At 38.5% G+C, this 21,077-nt stretch overlaps 1 protein-coding gene across 5 annotated transcripts in view; it reads right to left on the bottom strand.

Annotated features, from left to right (window-relative positions):
- The window catches only part of RALYL (RALY RNA binding protein like), a 346,824-nt gene that overhangs the window by 47,113 nt on the left and 278,634 nt on the right, over nucleotides 1–21,077 (bottom strand). For all 5 annotated transcript variants that reach the window (XM_089517541.1, XM_089517542.1, XM_089517543.1 and 2 more), the window contains 2 exons: nucleotides 19,290–19,365; nucleotides 12,497–12,529 (listed from right to left, as the gene is read on the bottom strand). In XM_089517541.1, coding sequence (XP_089373667.1) covers nucleotides 12,497–12,529; nucleotides 19,290–19,365 — 109 coding nt within the window. The remainder of the gene's footprint in view (nucleotides 1–12,496; nucleotides 12,530–19,289; nucleotides 19,366–21,077) is intronic.

Below are 21,077 nucleotides of genomic sequence, written 5' to 3'. Positions count from 1 at the left end.
CAGTTTGTCTGTTTAGAACAAATTAAAATGATAAGAATAATTCATACTGAATTTTATACTGAATTCATACTAAATTCATACACTGAATTTACTCGATGCTGCCCTGAGATTTTTGGATACAGGGTAGGATTAAACATTTTAATAAAAAGAAATCCTGAAATCTGGAAATTGCAGATTCATCTAGATTCCCATGACACCATCTCAATCACCACAGAACACCAAAAGCTCAAGAGAAAGTCCAAAAGAGAAAAGGATTGTCAATTTAAAGCCATACTATACTCTCTTGATCCCTGTCCTTCATGGCTGGCAACTCAGAGGGGAACGGCTGTAACTAGTATGCTACGCCGTATAATTAATTCATCTTTCAGGGAAGGGCAGTTTCCATCTAGTCTAAAATTGGCCACTGTAAAACCTTTGTTAAAAAAGCCCTCCCTAGACCCCCGATTCGAAATAATTATTAGCCTGTTTCGCTGCTGCCTTTTTTAGGGAAGGTGATCGAGAGGGAGGTTGCCTTCCAGCTTCAAGTGATCTTGGATGAAACGGATTTTCTAGACCCATTTCAAACTGGCTTCCGGGTGGACTATGGAGTTGAGACTGCCCTGGTCGCCCTGGTCGATGATCTCCGTCTGGGCATGGACAGGGGTAGTGTGTCCCTGTTAGTGCTTTTGGACATCTCAGTGGCTTTCGATACCATTGACCATGGTATCCTTCTGGAACGCCTGAGGGAGTTAGGTATCAGGGGCACTGCAGTCCAGTGGTTCCGTTTCTACCTCTCGGGCAGATTCCAGATGGTGCAGCTTGTGTGCTCCGATAAGAGGGTGCTTACATCTGGTGTCCCTCAAGGAGCCATTCTGTCCCCCATGCTATTCAACATTTACATGAAACCGCTGGGAGAGATCATCCGGAGACACGGGGCGCAGTGTTATCAGTACGTTGATGACACCCAAATATGTTTCTCTGTGTCTCCGACTGATGCAGTGACTAGGGATGGCATCTCTCCTCTAAATGCCTGTCTAGAGTCGGTAATGGGCTGGATGAGGGAAAACAGACTCAGCTTGAATCCAGAGAAAACGGAAGTACTTGTGATAGGTTCTCCTGGCCTGGGAAAGGAGATTTCTCCACCTTTCCTGAATGGGGTCACGCTCCCCCTGAAGGACTCAATTCGCAGTCTGGGGGTGCTTCTGGACTTGTCGCTCCACCTCACATCTCAGGTGGATGCGACAGTCAGGAGCACCTGTTATCAGCTTCGGCTGATACGCCAGCTGCAACCCTACCTGGGCCGGGGGGACCTTGAAACGGTGGTGCATGCTCTGGTAACTTCTCGGCTGGATTTCTGTAACGCGCTTTACATGGGGCAACCCTTGTACCAAACCCGGAAGCTTCAATTAGTACACAATGTGGCAGCAAGGTTAGTCACTGGATGTCCCAGGACTAGCCACATAACACCTATTTTGCAAGATCTTCATTGGCTGCCTATTCGCTTCCGGGCGCAATACAAGGTGTTGGTTATTACCTATAAAGCCCTAAATGGCTTGGGCCCAGGGTACTTGGAGGACCGCCTCTCCCCATATAATCCGCCCTGCACTCTCACATTGGCCAGGAAGCAATTGTTGAGGGTTCCTAAGTCGAAGTACACCTTGACTGCACAGAGGGCGTTTTCCAATTCGGTCCCGCAGCTCTGGAACTCCCTTCCTGGCGAGCTCCGCTCTGTTGCCTCCCTTGACCTGTTTAGGAAGAAGCTCAAGACCTATCTCTTCCAACAGGCTTTCCCCCATGTGTCATGATATCTGCTCTCTCCCCATCATATAAGTTGTCTTCCAGCTAGTTTTGTTTTGGTTTTTATTCTCTGTAATTTTAAGGTGTTTTTAACTCGAGTGTTTTTATGATGTGTATATACTGTTTGTTCAAATTGTATAATGTTTTATACCCTTGTTGTAACCCGCTTTGATCTCTTTTGGAAAAGCGGGCTATAAATAAACATTATTATTATTATTATTATTTTTAGATGACCACTAGAACTTAAATGCCAGTTCTTACAAACAGGACCTCCATATGACTGAAAATCTGAAAACAATTAAAGAACCTGAAAGTATAGAGTGCTGTTGGGTCTCAAATGTTGACTGGGGGAAAGCTGAGGACATTTTCTGAAGTAATGTTTACTTACCTGGAGGCATGATACAGTGGGACCTTGTTATCCACTGGAGTTTGGTTCCAGGATCCCCCGTGGATACCAAAATCCGTGGATGCTCAAGTCCAGTTAAATAAAATGGCAGAGCAAAATGGTGTTCCTTATATAAAATGGAAAATCAAGGTTTGCTATTTGGAATGTATACATTTTTGGAACATTTTCAAGCCTTGAAATGCTTGAATCCAGGGATAAAAAAAATTCATGGATAAGGAAGGCCAACTGTACTAACTTGTAACTAGCTGATCAGTTAAACTTCTAACATATGACAGGCATCTACCCCTAAATAACAAGCTGATCAGTTAAACTTCTAACATATGACAGGCATCTATCCCTAAATATTATCCCTAAATACCATCTATCCCTATATCCCTACTAGGACGGAAATAGAAGCTCCATGCAAAATATCCTACAACCATCCCAAAAACATGAATACTGTCTACAAATTGGAGATTCATGTGTGTAGTAGGACTGTAACAATACAATCTACTTTGCTTCTGTACAATGTCCCATTCCAACATTTTTCAATAAAACTGTTGTTTGATGAATTACAACCCACATATGCAAACAAAAAGCCACCAGTGATATCTTTATTGGCCAACCAAAATGCACAATATACTTGCTGCAAGCTTTTGAAGCTCCATGGGTCTCTTCATCAGGCAAAATGTTCCAAGCCAAACAGGAGGGAAAAAACAATTGGAGATGTCAGCCAGATGCCTACATGTTGTTTTCGTCCTTAGTAAATATAGTATACCGGGGAAGATATATTTTGTGAAGGTAAAATATCCTCCCCAGTATACCATCTTTACTAAGGACTGAAACAACATCCAGGCATCTAACATTGCCAATTGTTTTCCCCCCCTCCTGTTTAGTTTCTAACATCTTGCCTGATGAAGAAGCCCATGGAGCTTTGAAAGCTTGCAACAAGTATATTGTGCATTTTGGTTGGCCAATAAAAGTATCACTGATGGATTTTTGTTAGCATTTGTTAAATGGCCAACATAGCTACCCTTGAATGTTTTCTGTAACCCACATATGGTTTTTGCCACATAAGCCATATTCTTTATGACCAGAAATCTAGTTCATGACAGGTTCAAAGCTGCCCTTAATTGTTTCTCCTTCATCTAATGATGCTTTTAACATATCTGGAAACATATTTGGCATGTGCAAACTTCAATTGGTGCAGAATAAGGACACTGGAATTCTGGCTGGTACAGTCAGGTTTGTGCCTGTAACTTCCACTTTAAAAGAATGTCATTGATTGAACATTCCTTCCAAACCAAATTCAAGATGTTGGTATTATTGAACCAAATCAGAGGTGGATAGAAGATTGATCTGGCTTTGTGAATAGATCTCTGGATGAACTGCCACAGATTATCAAGGATTTATTTCCAATGGTTAAACAATAACACAAACAAAATGTCTGCCTCCCCCAAATTATACTGCTGAAATGAAGAAAATGTGAGCAATCAGGAATGAATATCTGTGACTGTATATTCTGGTAATCCAAAACAAATTTCTGAGATTAGAATTCTTTAATTCAATATATATAAAACTTTTGTACCATATTCTGGATGAGAGAGCTTTGGTTTCTAGTAAAACTCAAAGCACATCTCACATACTTGAAGCTTGTCCACTTCTCCCTTCCATTTTGGGCCCCACATCTGATGGAGTACCTCTTTCCTCATCAATCTGTCCATGCTTCAAGATATCCTACCAAAGATGTTCTGTGATAAAATCTAACTTTTATTATTAGAGGTTTTCTATTTAAAGAGAAGTTTTCTGAACTGTATGGCCTAGTTATGGAATGTCCTCCTGAGAGAGGTTAATCTGGCATCTAGGCTGGAATTCTTTTTGTGCCATTTTTATTCATACAGGCATTTGGGCCAGTTATTTAATTTGGTTGTATTATATTACTCTGGAATCTAAAAAGTGCACACATTTTAAAAAAATTACATAGGTCTTTTCAGGCTTAAGGGTAACAAGTTGCCAGCCTTCTAAAAGCAATCTATTTCTTATGTATTCATGGCACTCATGTCAAACTATACACAACCAAGACTGATTACACTATCTATTGGTAATACGTTACATGTTGCTGTACCACAGTTAAAACTATAGGTATAGAAACATTTAATTGACTGACATAGGAATAAACTATGAGTTTTAAGTTATAAAATGTGCCTAACACTTTTTACTGATTGACACACTGATTAATTAAAAGTACAGCTGCTGCAACAGACCTGAAAGAATAATCGTGTCTGCGGCATAATAGGAAACTCCAGGAACAGTCTGTACTCCCAAGAGAATGAGTAGCCTGGGGAGCACTGGATGGAATGCAGTAGGAAAGAAGAATAACTAAACAATCATATCTTGCAAAATGCCAATGCCTGAGTGTAGAAGAAAGAAAACAGGTAATTTCTAAAGCAATCAGCATGGTTGCTTTGTAGGTAATTAAAACATTTTCGGAAGCAAAATTTTAACAGCAACAAGCTGATGCTGCCACTTTTAAAATATATCATCTCATTGTGTGGGTGTGGAGGAAGTTATATAGTCTCTTCTGGTGGGCCATGATGCACCCAAGTTCTAAGTGGGCTAGGGCCTTAAACCCCCTGATAATGAATTGTGGCTGAAAAAGAACAGAAAATTCATACAGGATAGCAGGTACAAGTGCTCTGCTTGATCCTGATAAAATTCTAAGAGTAGCCTTTTGGACCAACTGAAAATTCTCTGGATGCTTTTTAAGGGCATTTTTGTGTACAGTATAGTGTGTTTAGAATGCACTAGCCTAGTATACATGTTACTAAAGCATACAGGATATCTCCCTTTCTAACAAGTACAACCAAAAGTATAGAATTCAAAGACATACTGTAGCTGTGTTAGTCTGGAAAATCAATATGCAAAGGGATCTTATAGTACCTTTGAGACTAATTGAAAGAAAGACACTGGTAGCATGAGCTTTTATAGACTTGAGTCTACTTCTTCAGATGCATTTGGTGGAGTGAAGGGTCCCTGGTCACTGGCTGTTTATTTTCACAGTATTGACTAATTTTGCATTTCCTAAAATATTTTTGAAACAGAGAAAATTATCATATTCCACACCAAGAGCACAAGTTACTACCAATGATTTTTTCCCTCATCCTTTTTTAAAATACTGAGGCAGGGTTCAAAGTAGGGATGTCTATTGCCTAATATTAAATGTGTGCTTGGAACCCTTGACATATGTTAGACAAAATTCCAGGATCAATGGATTTGTGCATGTTGTTTTAAAATCTAAATATGTTTTTTGCAGAAGATCTTTTGTTGTTTATTTCAAAGCAGTTGAAACCTGTTTTAATTCAGTTGATGAATAAATTTGATAAAATATCCTGGGTATTCCATTATGTAGTCCAAGTCAGAAATACTGCTAGTGGGAGATAATGCATGGCAATTTTGATATTGCCCAAATTCTAGTGCACTAAACCTAGTGTATTGGCAGGCTAGCCATCCATAGATTTGAGCTCTCATGGATCATCCTGTCCCGTATTAGCACGCCCACAGGCACACCGATATGGATTTGCACATGTCACAGCTAAATGTCTAATATGGATTTGAGCTCTTGCAGTTTTCCCCCATCCATGGGAGTGGGAACTAAACCCTCACAGATAGGAAAGGCCCATTTTATTTATTTGAGTATAATTATCCCTAGGGACTCATTCCAGATTATTAATCTTAATATAAGTAAACTCATAAAAGATATTACACAAGATTAAGAGAGATGTCTGATCTTAAGGGTGAGTCTATGAGGTAAAGTAAACATGATTAAAATTAATGTTATACCTAGAATTGTTTGTTATTCATGGAATTCTTCTACTTATGCCTTGCAAATATTTTCAAAAACTAAATGCATTGTTCAGAAAACTTTTGAGGGGTTCATCTCCTACTAGAATTTCAATGAAAAGAATACATATTCAAATCAAAGAGGGAAGGTTTCCATATCTTCTTACATACCATCAGGCATATCTGTTATCTTATATTCATTTTTGGACATATCTATGATGGTTAGTCTTGGACTTCATTTCTGGCACCTTTAATCAAATGGACAGTACTTGGTTCTCATTTTATATATATAAAAAGGGCAGTGTTTATATATATAAAAAAGGGCAGTTAGAATGGGCAAATATTGTCTCATCAATTGCAATTTGACCCATATGCCAAATTGATTTTATGGGGGAAAATCTAGATTTGAAATTGGTAAAAGCCAATTATCATCATCATCATCATCATCATCATCATCATCATCATCATCATCATCTTTATTTATAAAGCCCCGTAAATGTACACGGCACTGTACAAAACCAAGTAAAATCAAGAATATATAAAAAGCCTGCCTATGGCATACAATGTAGAAGTTATCCAATATTGAGTCAAGCATCAAAACAACCAGGACACAATCACAGACTCCCTGGGAACACTTCCCTAAACAATATGGTCTTTAACTCTGTTTTAAAGCTGGTTAGAGGCGTGTTGAGTCATGCTTGTAAGGGGAGGAGGTTCCACAAGTGAGGGGCAGCAAGCGAGAAGGGACGAATCCGGGACGGGGCCGTGGAAATCCTGGGCTGGGACAGGAGACCTTGGCTACCAGAATGGAGGGAACGAGTGGGGGTGTAGGGAGAAAGAAGTTCAGAGAGATAGGGAGGGGCCAGCCCATGAAGGGCTTTAAAAGTGAGCAGGAGAAGCTTGTACTGAATGCGGAAGGGAAAGGGAAGCCAGTGAAGGGATGACAATAGGGGAGGACATGGTCATACTGGCGAGCGAATGAGATAATACGAGCAGCTGAGTGCTGAACAGAAACCAATGGGTGGAGGTGAGAGAGAGGAAGCCCTGCCAAGAGAAGGTTGCAGTAGTCAAGTTGCGAGACCACTAGGGCATGGACCAAAGTCTTTGCAGTAGAAGCAGAGAGATATGGACATATTTTGGAAATATTATAGAGAAAAAAATCTACAGACCTTGGCTGTGGCCTGGATCTGAGGGATAAATGACAGAGAGGAGTCGAAAATGAAACCAAGTCTGTCGGCTTCCTGAACCGGCTGAATAGAGATGTTGTTGACAGAGAGAGAAAAGGAATATTGAAGGGTGGGCTTAGGAGGAGATCTAACAATGCTAAATAAAAACATCAATTCTACATTTTATTAAATCAACCTTAGGAGGGAAAACAAGAAGCTCCATCTTGGACATGTTGAGCTTCAAGCGCCGATGGCACATCCAGTGGGAGACAGCTGTCAGACAAGATGAAACTTGCTGCTCAAGCCCTGGTGAAAGGTCAGGTGTGGAAAGATACAGCTGGGTATCATCGGCATACAGATGATAAGAGAAACCAAAAGAACTGACAAGTTTACCAAGAGACAGTGTGTATAGAGAGAATAAGAGGGGACCCAAAACAGAACCCTGAGGAACTCCAACAGATAGGGGAACAGAGGATGAAGTCTGGCCACCCGAGACCACTGCAAAAGATCTATCTGACAAGCCAACACTGGGATTAATCTGACAATGGAATTGCTGCTTTAAATCAGATACTATGTATCGATGATGAGTTTTTGTCTTTTACAATTTTGTAAGAGCAGTTTAAACTCCCTATGTCAGCTAAATGGCAGTATCTACAACTGAAACATTTTTTACTATAACACTAGATCTCCAACTACATCTTGTACAGGAGAAATGGCTCATTCTGGTCACCACAATGTCTATTCAAGAAAGGGCTTTCTCAATCAAAAATTGTTGGAGATGTAATACTGCTAATGCTTCCTTAACACATCTGTTTTGGGAGGAAATAATCGTAGAAGTAAATTTGGTTTTGCAGAATTCCTTGATATTCAGGGATGTGCATGCTCTTTTGAATTATTTACTTGTTTCTTGCCCAACGGAAATTGATTTTTCATACTCTTAAACTGCTAAAAGATTGATACTTCATTACAGGAAAGGCAATTTTTCTACAACTGTGATTCAATGGATAGAAGATCTAACAATGCTAAATAAAAACATCAATTCTGCATTTTATTAAATCAACCTTAAAACTTTAAGCTTTTCCAGAATCCTTTTAAGTAGATCTGACGTCTACTTTCCTGGTACTAAAAAGGGAAAGAAAATAGAGGCAGGGAAAGTATTTTCAAGTTCTGTTTTGGCTACCTTTAATTTATTTTTCCAGCCCATGTGCTAATGCATTTTTATCTGTTTGTCTTCTGTTTTCTTCTTTCCTAAGCATAGCTATTTTGAGGTATTCATTGGAATAAGCTAAAATGTATATAAAAAACTCCCACGTCATCTCTTTTCTTAATTTCACACTTCTTGTATTTCTAACTAGTATTAACTTTTTTAAAAAGAAAAAAAGAAAAGTTAAACTAGAAAATTATTTTTAGTAATCTTGGTTCAGACTTTTCACTTATGCTTAAAACATCTTTTGTTTAGAAGCTGATCTGCAGAAGAGACCTATTTCATCTTTCAGTGCTGCTTTTGCTGAAGGCACTTTGTGTTAGTGAATGGAAATGCAAACATACTGGTTTGGAAGCATTCATTATCGCCTGTCTCTGCAATAGTGCAACTGGGTATGTTTCTGTCATTGACAGTCCCTCGTGTTTTGTTCTGCACTTCCCCTTAACTTGCTTCCCTGCCCTATGCCCTACCTAGCATGCCTTTCATTTTTTAAAAAATTCTAACACAGTTCTGGATTTATGGCAATTTGATTTAGTAAAGTAAAGATTTTAAAAACGAGGAAAAGGGGGGGGGGAGGGAGGAAAGACAACCAGTTTGTTTGGAAACAGCAAGGGGGAAGAGGAGTGAAGGAGAGGATGAGATGGACAATTATCCTGACAATTATCCTGGAACTGCCACAGGAGGAACTTATCACACCTGAGGACTAATGGCAAAGCAGTGCAATTGGGAGCTTTTTGACAGGTTTCCCCATTAGTGAACATGAGTGCTCTAATCATACTTAGGAAGCAGAGCAATGACAGGTCAGAGGTGACGTCATGCAATAAGTATTGTCAAAGACACAATTTACCAACTTTAACTGTGGGTTTAAAACCATATGTGATAAAGTCCTATGTGCAGTCAGGATTATGAGGAAATCTTCCTTGTTACATTTCTCCTATTCGTCTTGAACATATGGGTAGCTTATAGAATGCCAGGTTTCATAGCTGTCACTGTTTCATGGTTAAGGAATGGAGACCCTCTACCTATGGAAGCCTGCACCAGCTTCATTACACAGTGCAAAGCCACCTGTGATCATTTGACCTACAGAAAATCAAACATGGCACCTTATGAGTGCTTCTAAACAGACAGTTCCTAGATATAGTAATCTAAAGATATGGTGCAGCTATTTTGTCTTTTCTGGGATTATTTTTTTAATGGAAGAAACCATGGGGAAAACATGGGGAAGTTACAAATGGAAGAACTTCAGCTGGATCCCCTTTAAGGCCAGGAAACTGCACGATAACATCCTTATCTTGATATAGTTTACATCTTGGCATGGTGCATCTACACTACAGAAATAATGTAGCTTGACAGCGCTTTAAGAACTGTACCTCCATCCATGTGGAATCTGGGAATTTGTAGTTTCACAAGGTCTTTAGCTTTCTCTGCCAAAGAGTGCTGGTGTCCCACAAAACTACAAATCCCGAGAGTAGGATGGAGCCATGGCAATTAAAGTGATGTCAAACTGCCTACTTTCTACAGTACAGATGCACCTTTAGTCAGAGCTTCCTCAGCAAGTTGGCCCTGTATGCAAGTTGCACATTGATGGAGTACATTCACAACACATCTATTCAAAACTGAAGCTAGGAAGGGGAAGTCACACCATCATTATGGGAGCTAAATCCACTGAAGTCACAGGTGATTCTAAACACAATCACAATTAGAATCTTCCCTTCATTCTTGTCATTTTGTGGGGTTCATTATCTTTTCAGAAGGTCCATCCATGGAGCACCAACTCCCTAAGTTTGATATCTATCCCTTTTCTTGCCAACTCAAAAATGCATGGTTGTGAGGAGTGATTTATGTACAGTTGGCCCTTCTTATACACAGATTTTTTATACACGGTTTCAAGCATACACGGTTTGAAAATGTTCCAAAAAAGTATACATTTACCTTGATTTTCCATTTTTATAAGGGACACCATTTTGCTATGTCATTATATCTAATGGGACTTGAGCATACACTGATTTTGTTATACACAGGGGATCTTGGAACCAAACCCCAGCGTATAACAAGGGTCCACTGTATCTGTCTTTGCCAGTGTGTTCTCCAGTTCAACTGAAAAATAGCCTTGTATGCTGAAGCCTTTTAGTAAAGTTGTCTACTACATGTAAAAACTGTCCATTTCTTGACATGAAACCATTTAGCATAATGACACCGTTTGATGAATAACTGGAAGAAATTTCAACCATGTCATGAAAAGGGCACTAAAAAATAAAGCTATCTCATGTAAATTGATGGAAACTACCATTATTGGCTAGGTCTGTCTGTCATGCTTTATCATAAGTCAATGTAAGATTCCTGTATATACTCACGTATAAGTTTAGAATTTTTAGGGGGGAAAATTGAGCCCCAAAAACCTGAGTTGACTTATCCACAGGTCAATGTAAGTACTCTTATTTTAAAAAAGGAACCATCCTCTGGTGACAGGGAAGAGCGTAATCTGTCCTGGAAGCACTGACCCCCTCCCTATTCTCTTATCCATCCAACCTTGGTATTCTGTAAGCTCTTTGGCGCTATTTTCCTTTGCATCATCGTTTAGATCCTTTGTTACATGCCCCTAAATTTTACCCTCAACTTATCCATGAGTCATATCAAAAATCTATAATTTTGGCTCCAAAACTTGCCCTCGACTTATACATGAAGTTGACTTATAATTGAGTATAAACAGTAATTCTACAGAGACATCTCTTTTTCTTATCATTGAATGACATGGGTGAATTGAATATATCTAACTGAAATTGACAACCTTCACAAATTAAGCAAATAAGCCATTAAGTCATAACATCTGGAGTTGCATAGTAGAGCTCTTCCATGTCTGGTCTGACCCATTTATGCTTAAGCATTCTGTAAGCCATCACAGTATAACAGTTAGAATGATGGTCTGGAACTCTAGGAGACCAGAGTTTGAATCTCTGCTCAAAGGTGGAAACCTTGGGCAAGTCACACTCCTGAGTGTAAGGCAAAGGCAGTGACACATCTCCTCTAATAAATCCCACCAACAAAAGCCCATAACAGATTAGAGCTGCCATAAATTGGAAATAACTTGAAAGCACAAAACAACAACAACAAGAAGAATTGCTGAACTGCAGCTCTTATCAGAATAGTCACTACAGCCAATTGTGAGAAATCATGGCATTGTAACATCTGGAGGACCACACAGTGCCCATCCCTGATTTAAATAGAGAAGTAAAGCCAATGTTTCTCTCATTTAAATTAAAGGGGCAGCCCCCACCTGCAAGAGTTGAAGCACAGCAGAAGCTATGCCAGATACCATTATTGAAGGATTCATGTTTGTATTCTTGTGTACTGGAAAGAAATCGCTGGATCAGAAGAGCAGTGTGTATATATGGATATATGTCTGTTTGCATGTATTAAATACACTATTTGTATCAGAGCTCAGAAAATTTCATTGTTTTGGGTGACAGGTTGCAGAATTTGGGAGTTCTCATCTAAAAAAGTAATTTTCTCTAGTTCTGAGAAAAGCATAAATACAAAATAGCTTTGAGTAACAGATATTAGATGGAAGACAGAGTGAAATAGACAAAGAAGGCAATAATATAACCAACCAAGACAGAAGAAAGTGGTTCCATGCTCTGTTGACTTTTTTCATTACAAAGAATATCCATGCTAATGTTTTAAGACCACCGAATGGGGAAAAAGCTAGGAGATACATCTGACATGTTTATGGTTAATCAGAGTTAATGAAGTTATAAGAGGGTAGAATCCTTTTCATTTTCAATAAATCTGAGAAAACATCTGGTCAGCATCAATGCTATTGATGCTGTAGGCAATTCAAGCAAGCGACCAATTAAATAAACTAGGAGGTCTGCACACTTTGTGATAGGACTGACACATTGAGCAAAGCTACAGTTGAAAATATTTTGAGTATATTTTGAGAATAATCTTCACTCTAAGTGCTCCTTATATATATACACCCTGCTGATGCTGTAATTATTTCAGAATTTTAATGATGTCTGCAGGAATACAAGTCTGGTAGTAAAATCCCTAAGTGTCGATTTAAATTGTTAAAGAGTCTAAGTCACCAGTGGAGAATAGTATTCTCAAGAAAATATTCTTACTCACCCAACAGACAGGAAAGGCTCCTTTGATTCAAGTCTGTAATATAAATAGCATTCACTTAGTTAAATGTATTCAAAAACACTGCACAAGGTTGACACTGACTGCAGCCCATCTCATTGGAAGCATACCTCAGTGGGCAGATAATATACATACTTGGGTGGCTCGGTAAGTGGATGGAGCATTAACTATAATTACATCCCCCCAAAGCACATAACAATAATCTTCCACTTTTGACAAAACTTATACACACAATGAAGTGGACGTAGTCTACAAAGGTTGATACCAAATAAAAGCTGTAAATCTTTAATGTACCACAACATTTTTTGTCATTTTTGCAATAACATGGTAACTCCTCACCCTGGAAAAATGCTTTCATGGAACATAGTGCAGGTCACAGAGATGGGCACAAACTTCTCTTTTGACTAGGGATGTAAATCTTTACTTACTGTATTTCCTTCTCATGTACAAGAATGAAAAATTTCAGTCAGAACTAGTGGGACTCAGTGGGTTGGAGACACTGGGAAAATGAGAGCTACTATAATGATCAATGCAGAGAAACAGAAGATGACAACAACAACACAAAGGAAGAGCAAGAGACTCCCTCCACAATTTTTGGGAAATCAAAGGGAAATTTAAACAAAGAATGCAGATGCTATACAACTAGCAGGAGAAAACAATACATGACCAAGTAGAAGTAAAACAACAATGGAAACAATACACCGAAGTGTATTGCATACAAGATATGAAAGGGTGACAGATTCTTTCAAGGAAGAACTATTTGAACAGGAATCTACCATTTTAGAAAGTGCAGTAGAAGTTGCATTCAGAGCACTTGGGGAAAATAAATCACCAGGAATTGATGGCATACCAATAGAGCTGCTTGAAGCTACAGAGACAGAATCTACTCTATATCTAAGTAAAACCTGTCAAGAAATACGGAAAACAAAAGAATGCTCAATGTGCATTCTAATCCCCAAGAAAGAGGACACATAGTAAGCAATAGGCCATTGCATTAATTTCCTAAGCAACCAGAGTAGTTCTTAAATTCTGCTACAAAATTCTGGACCATATATGCAGTAAGAAATGCCAGATGTCCAAGTTGGGTTCAGGAAAGGAAGGAGGAACTAGCAATCATATTGCAAACATACACTGGATAATAGAGCACACCAAAGAAATTGAGGGGAAAAATTACCCTGTGCTTTATAGATTATAACAACTCCTTTGATTGTGTGGATCATGAAAAAAATATGGATCTCTCTTAAAGAAATGAGTGTGCCACAACATGTGATTTCCTGATGGACAACCTGTATTCAGGACAAGAGGCTATCATCAGAACAGAATACAAAGAAATTGAATTGTTTCTAATTGGCAAGGGACTCTGGAAAAGCTGCATTCTATTAACCTATCTCCTTAACTTGTATGCTGAACATATCATACATAAAGCAGGATTAGACTCAGAGAAAGGAGGCTGGAAAATTAGAGGAAGGAACATCTAGATGACAGCATACTCCTAGCAGAAAACAGCAAAGTCTTGAACAATTACTGAAGAAAGTCAAGGAAGAAAGTATAAAGGCAGGTTTACAGTGAAATATTAAGAAAGCAAAAACAATAACCACAGATGATTTATATAACTTTAAAGTAGGTGATGAAGAAATTGAATAGTTCACGATTTTCCATACCTTAGCTCAGTCATTAATCAGAATAGAGACTCTTATGAAGAAATCAGAAGAATGCAAAGTCTTGGAAGGGTAGGTATGAAGGAACTACAGGAGACAAGATACTGAAATGTCAAGATATATCATTGCATACTAAAGTTAGGATGGTCTATGCCATTATATTTCCCATTTCTATGTATGGTTGTAAAAGCTGGACAGTGAAGAAAGTTGATAGGAAGAAAATCAACTCGTTTGAAATGTGGTGCTGGGGAAGAGTTCTACAGATACTGTGGTCTGCTTAAAAAAACAAATACATGGGCCTTAGAGAAAACGAAGCTTGAACTCTCCCTAGAGGCCAAGCTGACTAAACTGATACTGTCATATTTTGATCATCTCACAAGAAGACATGATTCACTAGAAAAGACAATAATGCTTGGTAAGGTAGAAGGCAGTAGGAAAGGGGAAGATTGCATTCCAAATGGACAGATGCAATAAAAAAAACCTACGGGTCTGAATTTGCAAATCCTGAGCAGGGCTGTTAATGACAGGGTGACCTGGAGGTCTCTCATTTACAGGATCACCTTAAGTTGATGGTGGTTAACACCAAGATAAATATTAGGCTAGGACAAGACAGACCCAGGCTCATCTTTCCACACAGTCATCAAACTCTGTAAGTGGAACTTTGAAGTGGTCTAAATCCCCCACAGGGTTAGTGTGGGGATAAAATGGGAGGGGAGGACTATGCTTGATTGCCTCTCAGGAAATGGAAGAAACAAATGCAAGACATAAATTAGTATTTCTATCCCATAACAGAATCTAAGAGAAGGAAGCTGAGAGTTTTAAAGTTTTACAACCAAGGGAAAAGGTAAGGCATCAATATTCTGAAAGAAGATATAATTGGATATCTGCTTCACCAAGGGGAAAAAGTTGTGTGTGTGATGGCCTGTGGATAAAGCATTGCAATTAAAAACCTGTTTGAAATCTATTCTCAAGAACCGAGATTCAATTTGCTGAAAATATGACTGCCCTGAATTTGACCCTCTCTCAGTATATTTGACTAAATGGTTTTAGGTGATTTGTGGTGATACAGTAAATTACTTCAAAGTGTTTCAGGCAACAGAGGAAAACAATTATCCATTGGCCTTCCAATGGATTTCTATTTAAATGAGTAACTCAATGCAATGAAACTAAAATAAAGGTGTTAAAATTGCTACGTTGTCTGGACAGGAATATTTTCTAATGGTGGTATTTACTTGCATGTTATCTCGCTGCAATTCAGCACACAAAACTGGTCAGGATGATTCCTCATGAAGACTGGTAATACACAGTTTTCTATTTTTCTGTTGCTAAGAAAAACGTGTATACTGTAATATACTTATAATTGACTATTAGCTGAAGAAACTTAGAAAATCATTCTACAAATGTAACATTATTTAATAACTGTGCTGTTCCACAGATAAATAACATAGTATGAATTTAAGTCTAGCTAACTCTAGTCTATCTGAATTTCAGTGTAGACTAAGCACTTTCACAGGTCTTTAAACCGCATGAGACAATTGAATATGAAACAGACTCTTTATATTTTATATCTTTTCCTTCATGAAAAATTTGTATTTTACATGTGGATGTGATACTTGATGGTAAAACTACTCATTCCGCAGCTGCCTAGTGTCAGCCAAATGTAAGAGTAAGAGTTAGTAAGAGTAAAGCATCAGTTCTCCCATGAGGTGGAGTAAATACCCTGCTGCTGATGGTGGAATGGAAGTGGGAGCAAATTGTGCCCCATTCCCCCTGCAAGGACCCCTGACTCCAACAAAAGCATCATGGCAAGTGCTTCAGAGACCCTCAGGCTTTTCCAACTGATTGCTTTTAGGATTGAAGTTGGAGGGTCCTGGCAGCAAGACAGCATCAAGGAGTGACTCACAATGGATAGGCGGCAGACAGGCCTGAGAATCACCCAGAGGTGTAGTTATTGGGAGCACCATGAGAGTACTGCACCTCAAATAAGAATTCTGCCCCTCCCCCCCACAAAAAATTTTCCTTTCAGTGCCCAAATTTCCACCATTGCAGCAACTTAAAATTTCAGTTGAGCATTCAGAAATACAGTTAAGGCATCCCAAGAAAAGAGGCACGCAACATCACCAAAGGAATGCAAACAAAGCAAATGTAAGAGCTTGAAGTTGTTTTCAGTGTCTCACTCTGCAATGCTAGAAATACAGCATTGACTGAAAGGAAATTTCATGGAGCTGCAGAATTCTTATAGGGAGCAATGCCTTTATGTCATCCACCCTGTAGCTACCCACCTGGTTTCACCCATTCCCCACTTACCAATTTTGCCTTACAATTTCCCTACCCTTTGGCCGGCCACATTGCCTCTCCCCATCTATTCTTTCAAACATATTTATGAGGATTCTAAAAAGAAAGCACTGTACTGACCAATAATTCACCCTTATCTGTCTTATTATTTTTTTGTGTGTGTATTCTGAATATCTGCACTTGAAGAATACAAGTTTTAGCTGATTTGTTTGGCTGAAAACAACAGATTTGCTTACTTGATACATTTCACTGAATCAGATCAATATGGATAAAGCACTGAGCACTGAGATCAACAGTGATGATATGGAAAAATATATGTCCAGCTGTCATCTTTAAGTACTGTTCTTCTAACAGCATCAATAATTATTTGGATAAAGCTGATGCCAGCTGACCCTTTTATACCCTGCATCAAAGTATGAGTGCCAAAGTCATTATGCATCAACAAGCTGTAATGAGTCCATCAGAGTCGGCTTAGCAAAATGGTGTTGACTGTTCCAATGCAAACAGCTAGTGAGTACTCTTCATAATAAGAAACAGTACAAGGCTACCTTTCTTAGAAATCCCCAACATAAAGATTTCTTATTTTTGTCTTTCAAAACCCTGCTAATATTTGCATGAAACTCAGCAAGTGCTAGCAAGATTCAGGTCATATTTATGATGCAGAGAACCAGTGTGATAAAATAGTTTGCATCATGGACTACAGGATTCAAATACTTTTCAGCTATGGAAAACCACTGGATGACTTTGGGCAAATCACACTCTCTCAGCCTCAGTGGAAGGCAATGACAAACCTCCTCTGAAAATATCTTTCCAGGAAAAACCTAGTACAGAGTTGCCAAAAGTTGAAGTTGATTTGGCGGTCCATGGGCAAACAACAATTTATGATGTAGAGAGAGATCTTGTAACACCTTTGAGACTAACTGAAAGAAAGAAGTTCAGTCTATGAAAGCTCATGCTACCAATGTCTTTCTTTCATTTAGTCTCAAAGGTGCTACAAGATCTCTCTACACACTAATTTTACAGACTAACACAGAACAATTTGTGATGTGCATTTTCCTGGAATACCCTTGTATTTAAAGCATGAAGACTGGGTCAAACCAAGAATATTTTTTTAAAAAATGTACACATGATAATAATGTATCCATAATCACAGAGATAATGGTAAATGTGCAGGCTTGCACCCATTTAGTGGAATGTTTAATTCTCCAAACAGGTCCAAGAGAATTACAGAGTTGCATAATCCCAGTCCTTCTCTTGAAATAAGTTATCTAACAGATTGGCTAATGAATTCAGTTAACCAAACCACACTTGAAACCAGACTGAAATGGATCCAGATATTTGGTGCTACCCAATGACATTTTTATCCTTCTGTGTCACATTGAAATCATTTGCTCAAGCACCTTGGTACCTTTTCAACCTTTACAAAAAGGGGACCACCAAAAATCTGATTATTTAGCAGTCATGTTCATGTTGTACAGCGCCATGTATAATTACAGTGCTTTAGAAATAAAGTTTAATAATAATAATAATAATATGAAAGTATATTAGAGAGATTAAATCATTCTCATCTTTTACTGCTAGTTCTCCAGGTTGGAAATGATGCATAATAATAATAATAATAATAATAATAATAATAATAATAAATCTTTATTTTTATACCGCTTTTCCTAGAAGATCAAAGCGGTTCACAGGCGAATACAGATGTACAACACATCGTATTACAGCATAATATACAATAAAAATATAAGCCTTGCTTGACATGAGTTGTTTAAAGTGAAGGATCTAGATGATTCAGCTTATGGTTGATTTATAGATTCAGAGAAAGTTGTAACAGTGTGGTGGAAAGAGTTCAAAGGTACTGCAATTATTTGGCGTTGTAAGGCTTGAGTTGGCAACTTGGGAGAATCTCTCTGAAGTCTGTTGGTTTCAGCCTCAAGGAGCATTTCACAAGGGGCCTCCTGAGACGTTGGACAAGTTCCTGTTATTTCACAACCTCCCTGGCTCTTCAGCAATAGCCCTCCATATCTTTTGGCCTAAAGCTCATGCCAGGCCCATCCATCATGATTGAAAAAAAATGATATTACTAAGGGTTTAAAATTATATAAGCTGCACTGAGGACAACTATATACTGTATACTGACAACAAAAAGCAGCAGCTCCCAAACATTTCAGGATGATGTAATGCAAGTCCCATTTCCAGTTTTACAAATACTATTTATTTATTTTCTGTTGTTGTTAACTGTCATGAAGTCAACTTTGACTTCACCTGACTTTATGAATAAGAAACCTCCAAGTCACTCTATCTTCAACAGCCCTGATGAGGTCTTCAAGACTCAGGGCCATGGCTTCCTTGACTGAGTCTTTCCATCTGCAATGCAATATTTCTCTTTTCTTAGTGCCTTCTGCTTTGCCAAGCATCATTTTCTTTTCTAATGATTCTTGTCTTCTCATGGAATGCCCAAAGTATGACATTCTGTTTAGTCATCTTGGCTTCTAGGGAGAGTTATTTTCTATACATTCACAGGACATTATACATTATAACATACTAATTCCAGGTAAGCACATGTGCCAGATTGGTGGTAGAGAGAAAATTAGAGAGAGAACTGAGTGAAAGTTAGGATCCTTTACTAGAGATCAGCTGCAGCTTCTAAATGGCTTGGGTAATAGATTTACTAACATTTTTTTTCTTGGCAAGTCTGGAAAAGTGGCTGCTTGGTTGATAAATATTAAAATAAGTGAATGGCAATTGTTTACCTTTCATGGAGCATATGCCCCCCAAATCCCCAGAGGCCATTTCTAGGTATAGTAATGAGCAGATCAACCTACCTGTAGAGAGCTGAAAGTGGCCGCTTGTTTCCTGGCTTAGGTCTGTAGGGTTTTGGCTCTCCTGCCATGTTGATGTCTGAAAGCAAACATATTGGATACTCTGTATTAATGCTCTGAAGCAGAAAAAGACAAAGAGCACACAGAACAAAATGAAACAATACTTATCAAGAAGGAGTAGCTTATGCATAAAATTCTTGACTGCTTTTCATTGCCTGTAAATTAGGCAATAAAAACACACTTCTAATATTCTACCTGCTTCCCTGGCTCTTTCATATATTTTTTCAGCCCATTTAATGCTTTCAATAAGTCTTAATTTCCTTCCCCACTCATTCACAGGGACATTAAGGAGCTGCTTTATAGCAGGTACGGTAGTGCCATTCTACTTAATGTGACTGGCAACAGCTTTTCAGACTATAGTGCAGAGGCCATTCTCATAATTTCTTGTCTGATTCTTTTAATGAGATGACAGGAATGGAACCCAGAAATGCAGAGAACTGGCCCACTAGTTCAGTACTCACTGGCAGAAGTTCTCCCTTATTTCAAACTAGTATCTTTTTCAGTCCCACATGAAGAAGCTGACAATTGAATCTAAAACTTTCTCCTTGAAATATATGGTATGTGTTCTGACAAAGAGTCAGGTTCCCTTATGTTTATTTCATCAGGAGATTTCAATCACTCTTCTTTGCTGAAGTTCGTACATGAAATCCCTTCCTACATTGTGGACTTTTCTCTCCTGTTACCTCTCAACACCTTTTCTCAGAGACTTAAAAAAAATCTAGACATTTTTTTGTTACTAGTCTATCCTAAATGTTATCAACAAAGTAAATTAAAAACAACAACACTATACAACTAAATTGATCCATAGTTCTAAGGTGTGAATCTTTGATTTTATTTTTTCTTTCCTCCCTCCAACTTAAAAGTTTCCACTTTAGTGTTTAGTTTATCTTTTTCCTTGGTCCATTTCCTATTCATTTCCTTGTTCTCTGAATAGACTATGCATGTGCTTGAGGCTGAATTGCAAAGGAAATCATGTAACACAGCAAATGGATTAGACATATTTTACAACGGGTGAATCAATGCTTTAATATACTCACTATTCAAATCATAAACCACTTAAGCCAGAGTACTTGGATTTAAGCCAATTTAGTTCCATTAGCTTTATGATACTAAATTCAACCAATCACCTAAACAGCTCTGTAAATTGATATCACACAGACATGGGGGCAGGGGGGAAGAATTAACAAAACGTTCATGTTGGCAGAGAGATGGTCTCCCTTTAAATGGCTGCAATGACCATTTTATACGTAGCAAAATCTAGGAATGTGCAAAACCCAATCAAAATCTCCCTCTCTTCTGGGAAAAGATAGATCATTCTGTGCAGTAGCAGCCATTTTAAAGGTGGTGATTCCTGAATCCAGTGGGGCTAGAGTTTTCTTGTCTTATGGCAAAGAAGGCCAAAACTAAAAAAGGAAATGCAGCAAATGTGGGGTAGTGACTGCTGTGGGGATTCCTCTCATGGCTGCTTTCCTGTGTGGCTCCTGCATCCACAGTAAAATCCAGTTTTATGCTCAGCATGCTGCATCTGCTTTTGTGGCTAATGATGACCAAAAGCAGCCAGTTCGACTCTACTTAATGACTCATTTAAAACATATACACACACAGACACAAAATATTACATTTGTATCCCGCCTTTCCTCCAAGAATATCAGGGAAGCATACATGGTTGCTCTCCAGCTCATTTCATCCTCACAACCACCTTAGAAGAAGAGAGTGGTTTGGTCCAAAGTT

This window comes from Sceloporus occidentalis, unplaced genomic scaffold (genome assembly GCF_023333645.1).
Source record: "Sceloporus occidentalis isolate IW3139 unplaced genomic scaffold, rSceOcc1.0.p SCAF_3, whole genome shotgun sequence".
Classification (NCBI taxonomy): Eukaryota; Metazoa; Chordata; class Lepidosauria; order Squamata; family Phrynosomatidae; genus Sceloporus; species Sceloporus occidentalis.
The sequence above is the reverse complement of the archived record's forward strand: the minus strand, read 5'-3'. Positions and strand labels throughout refer to the sequence as shown.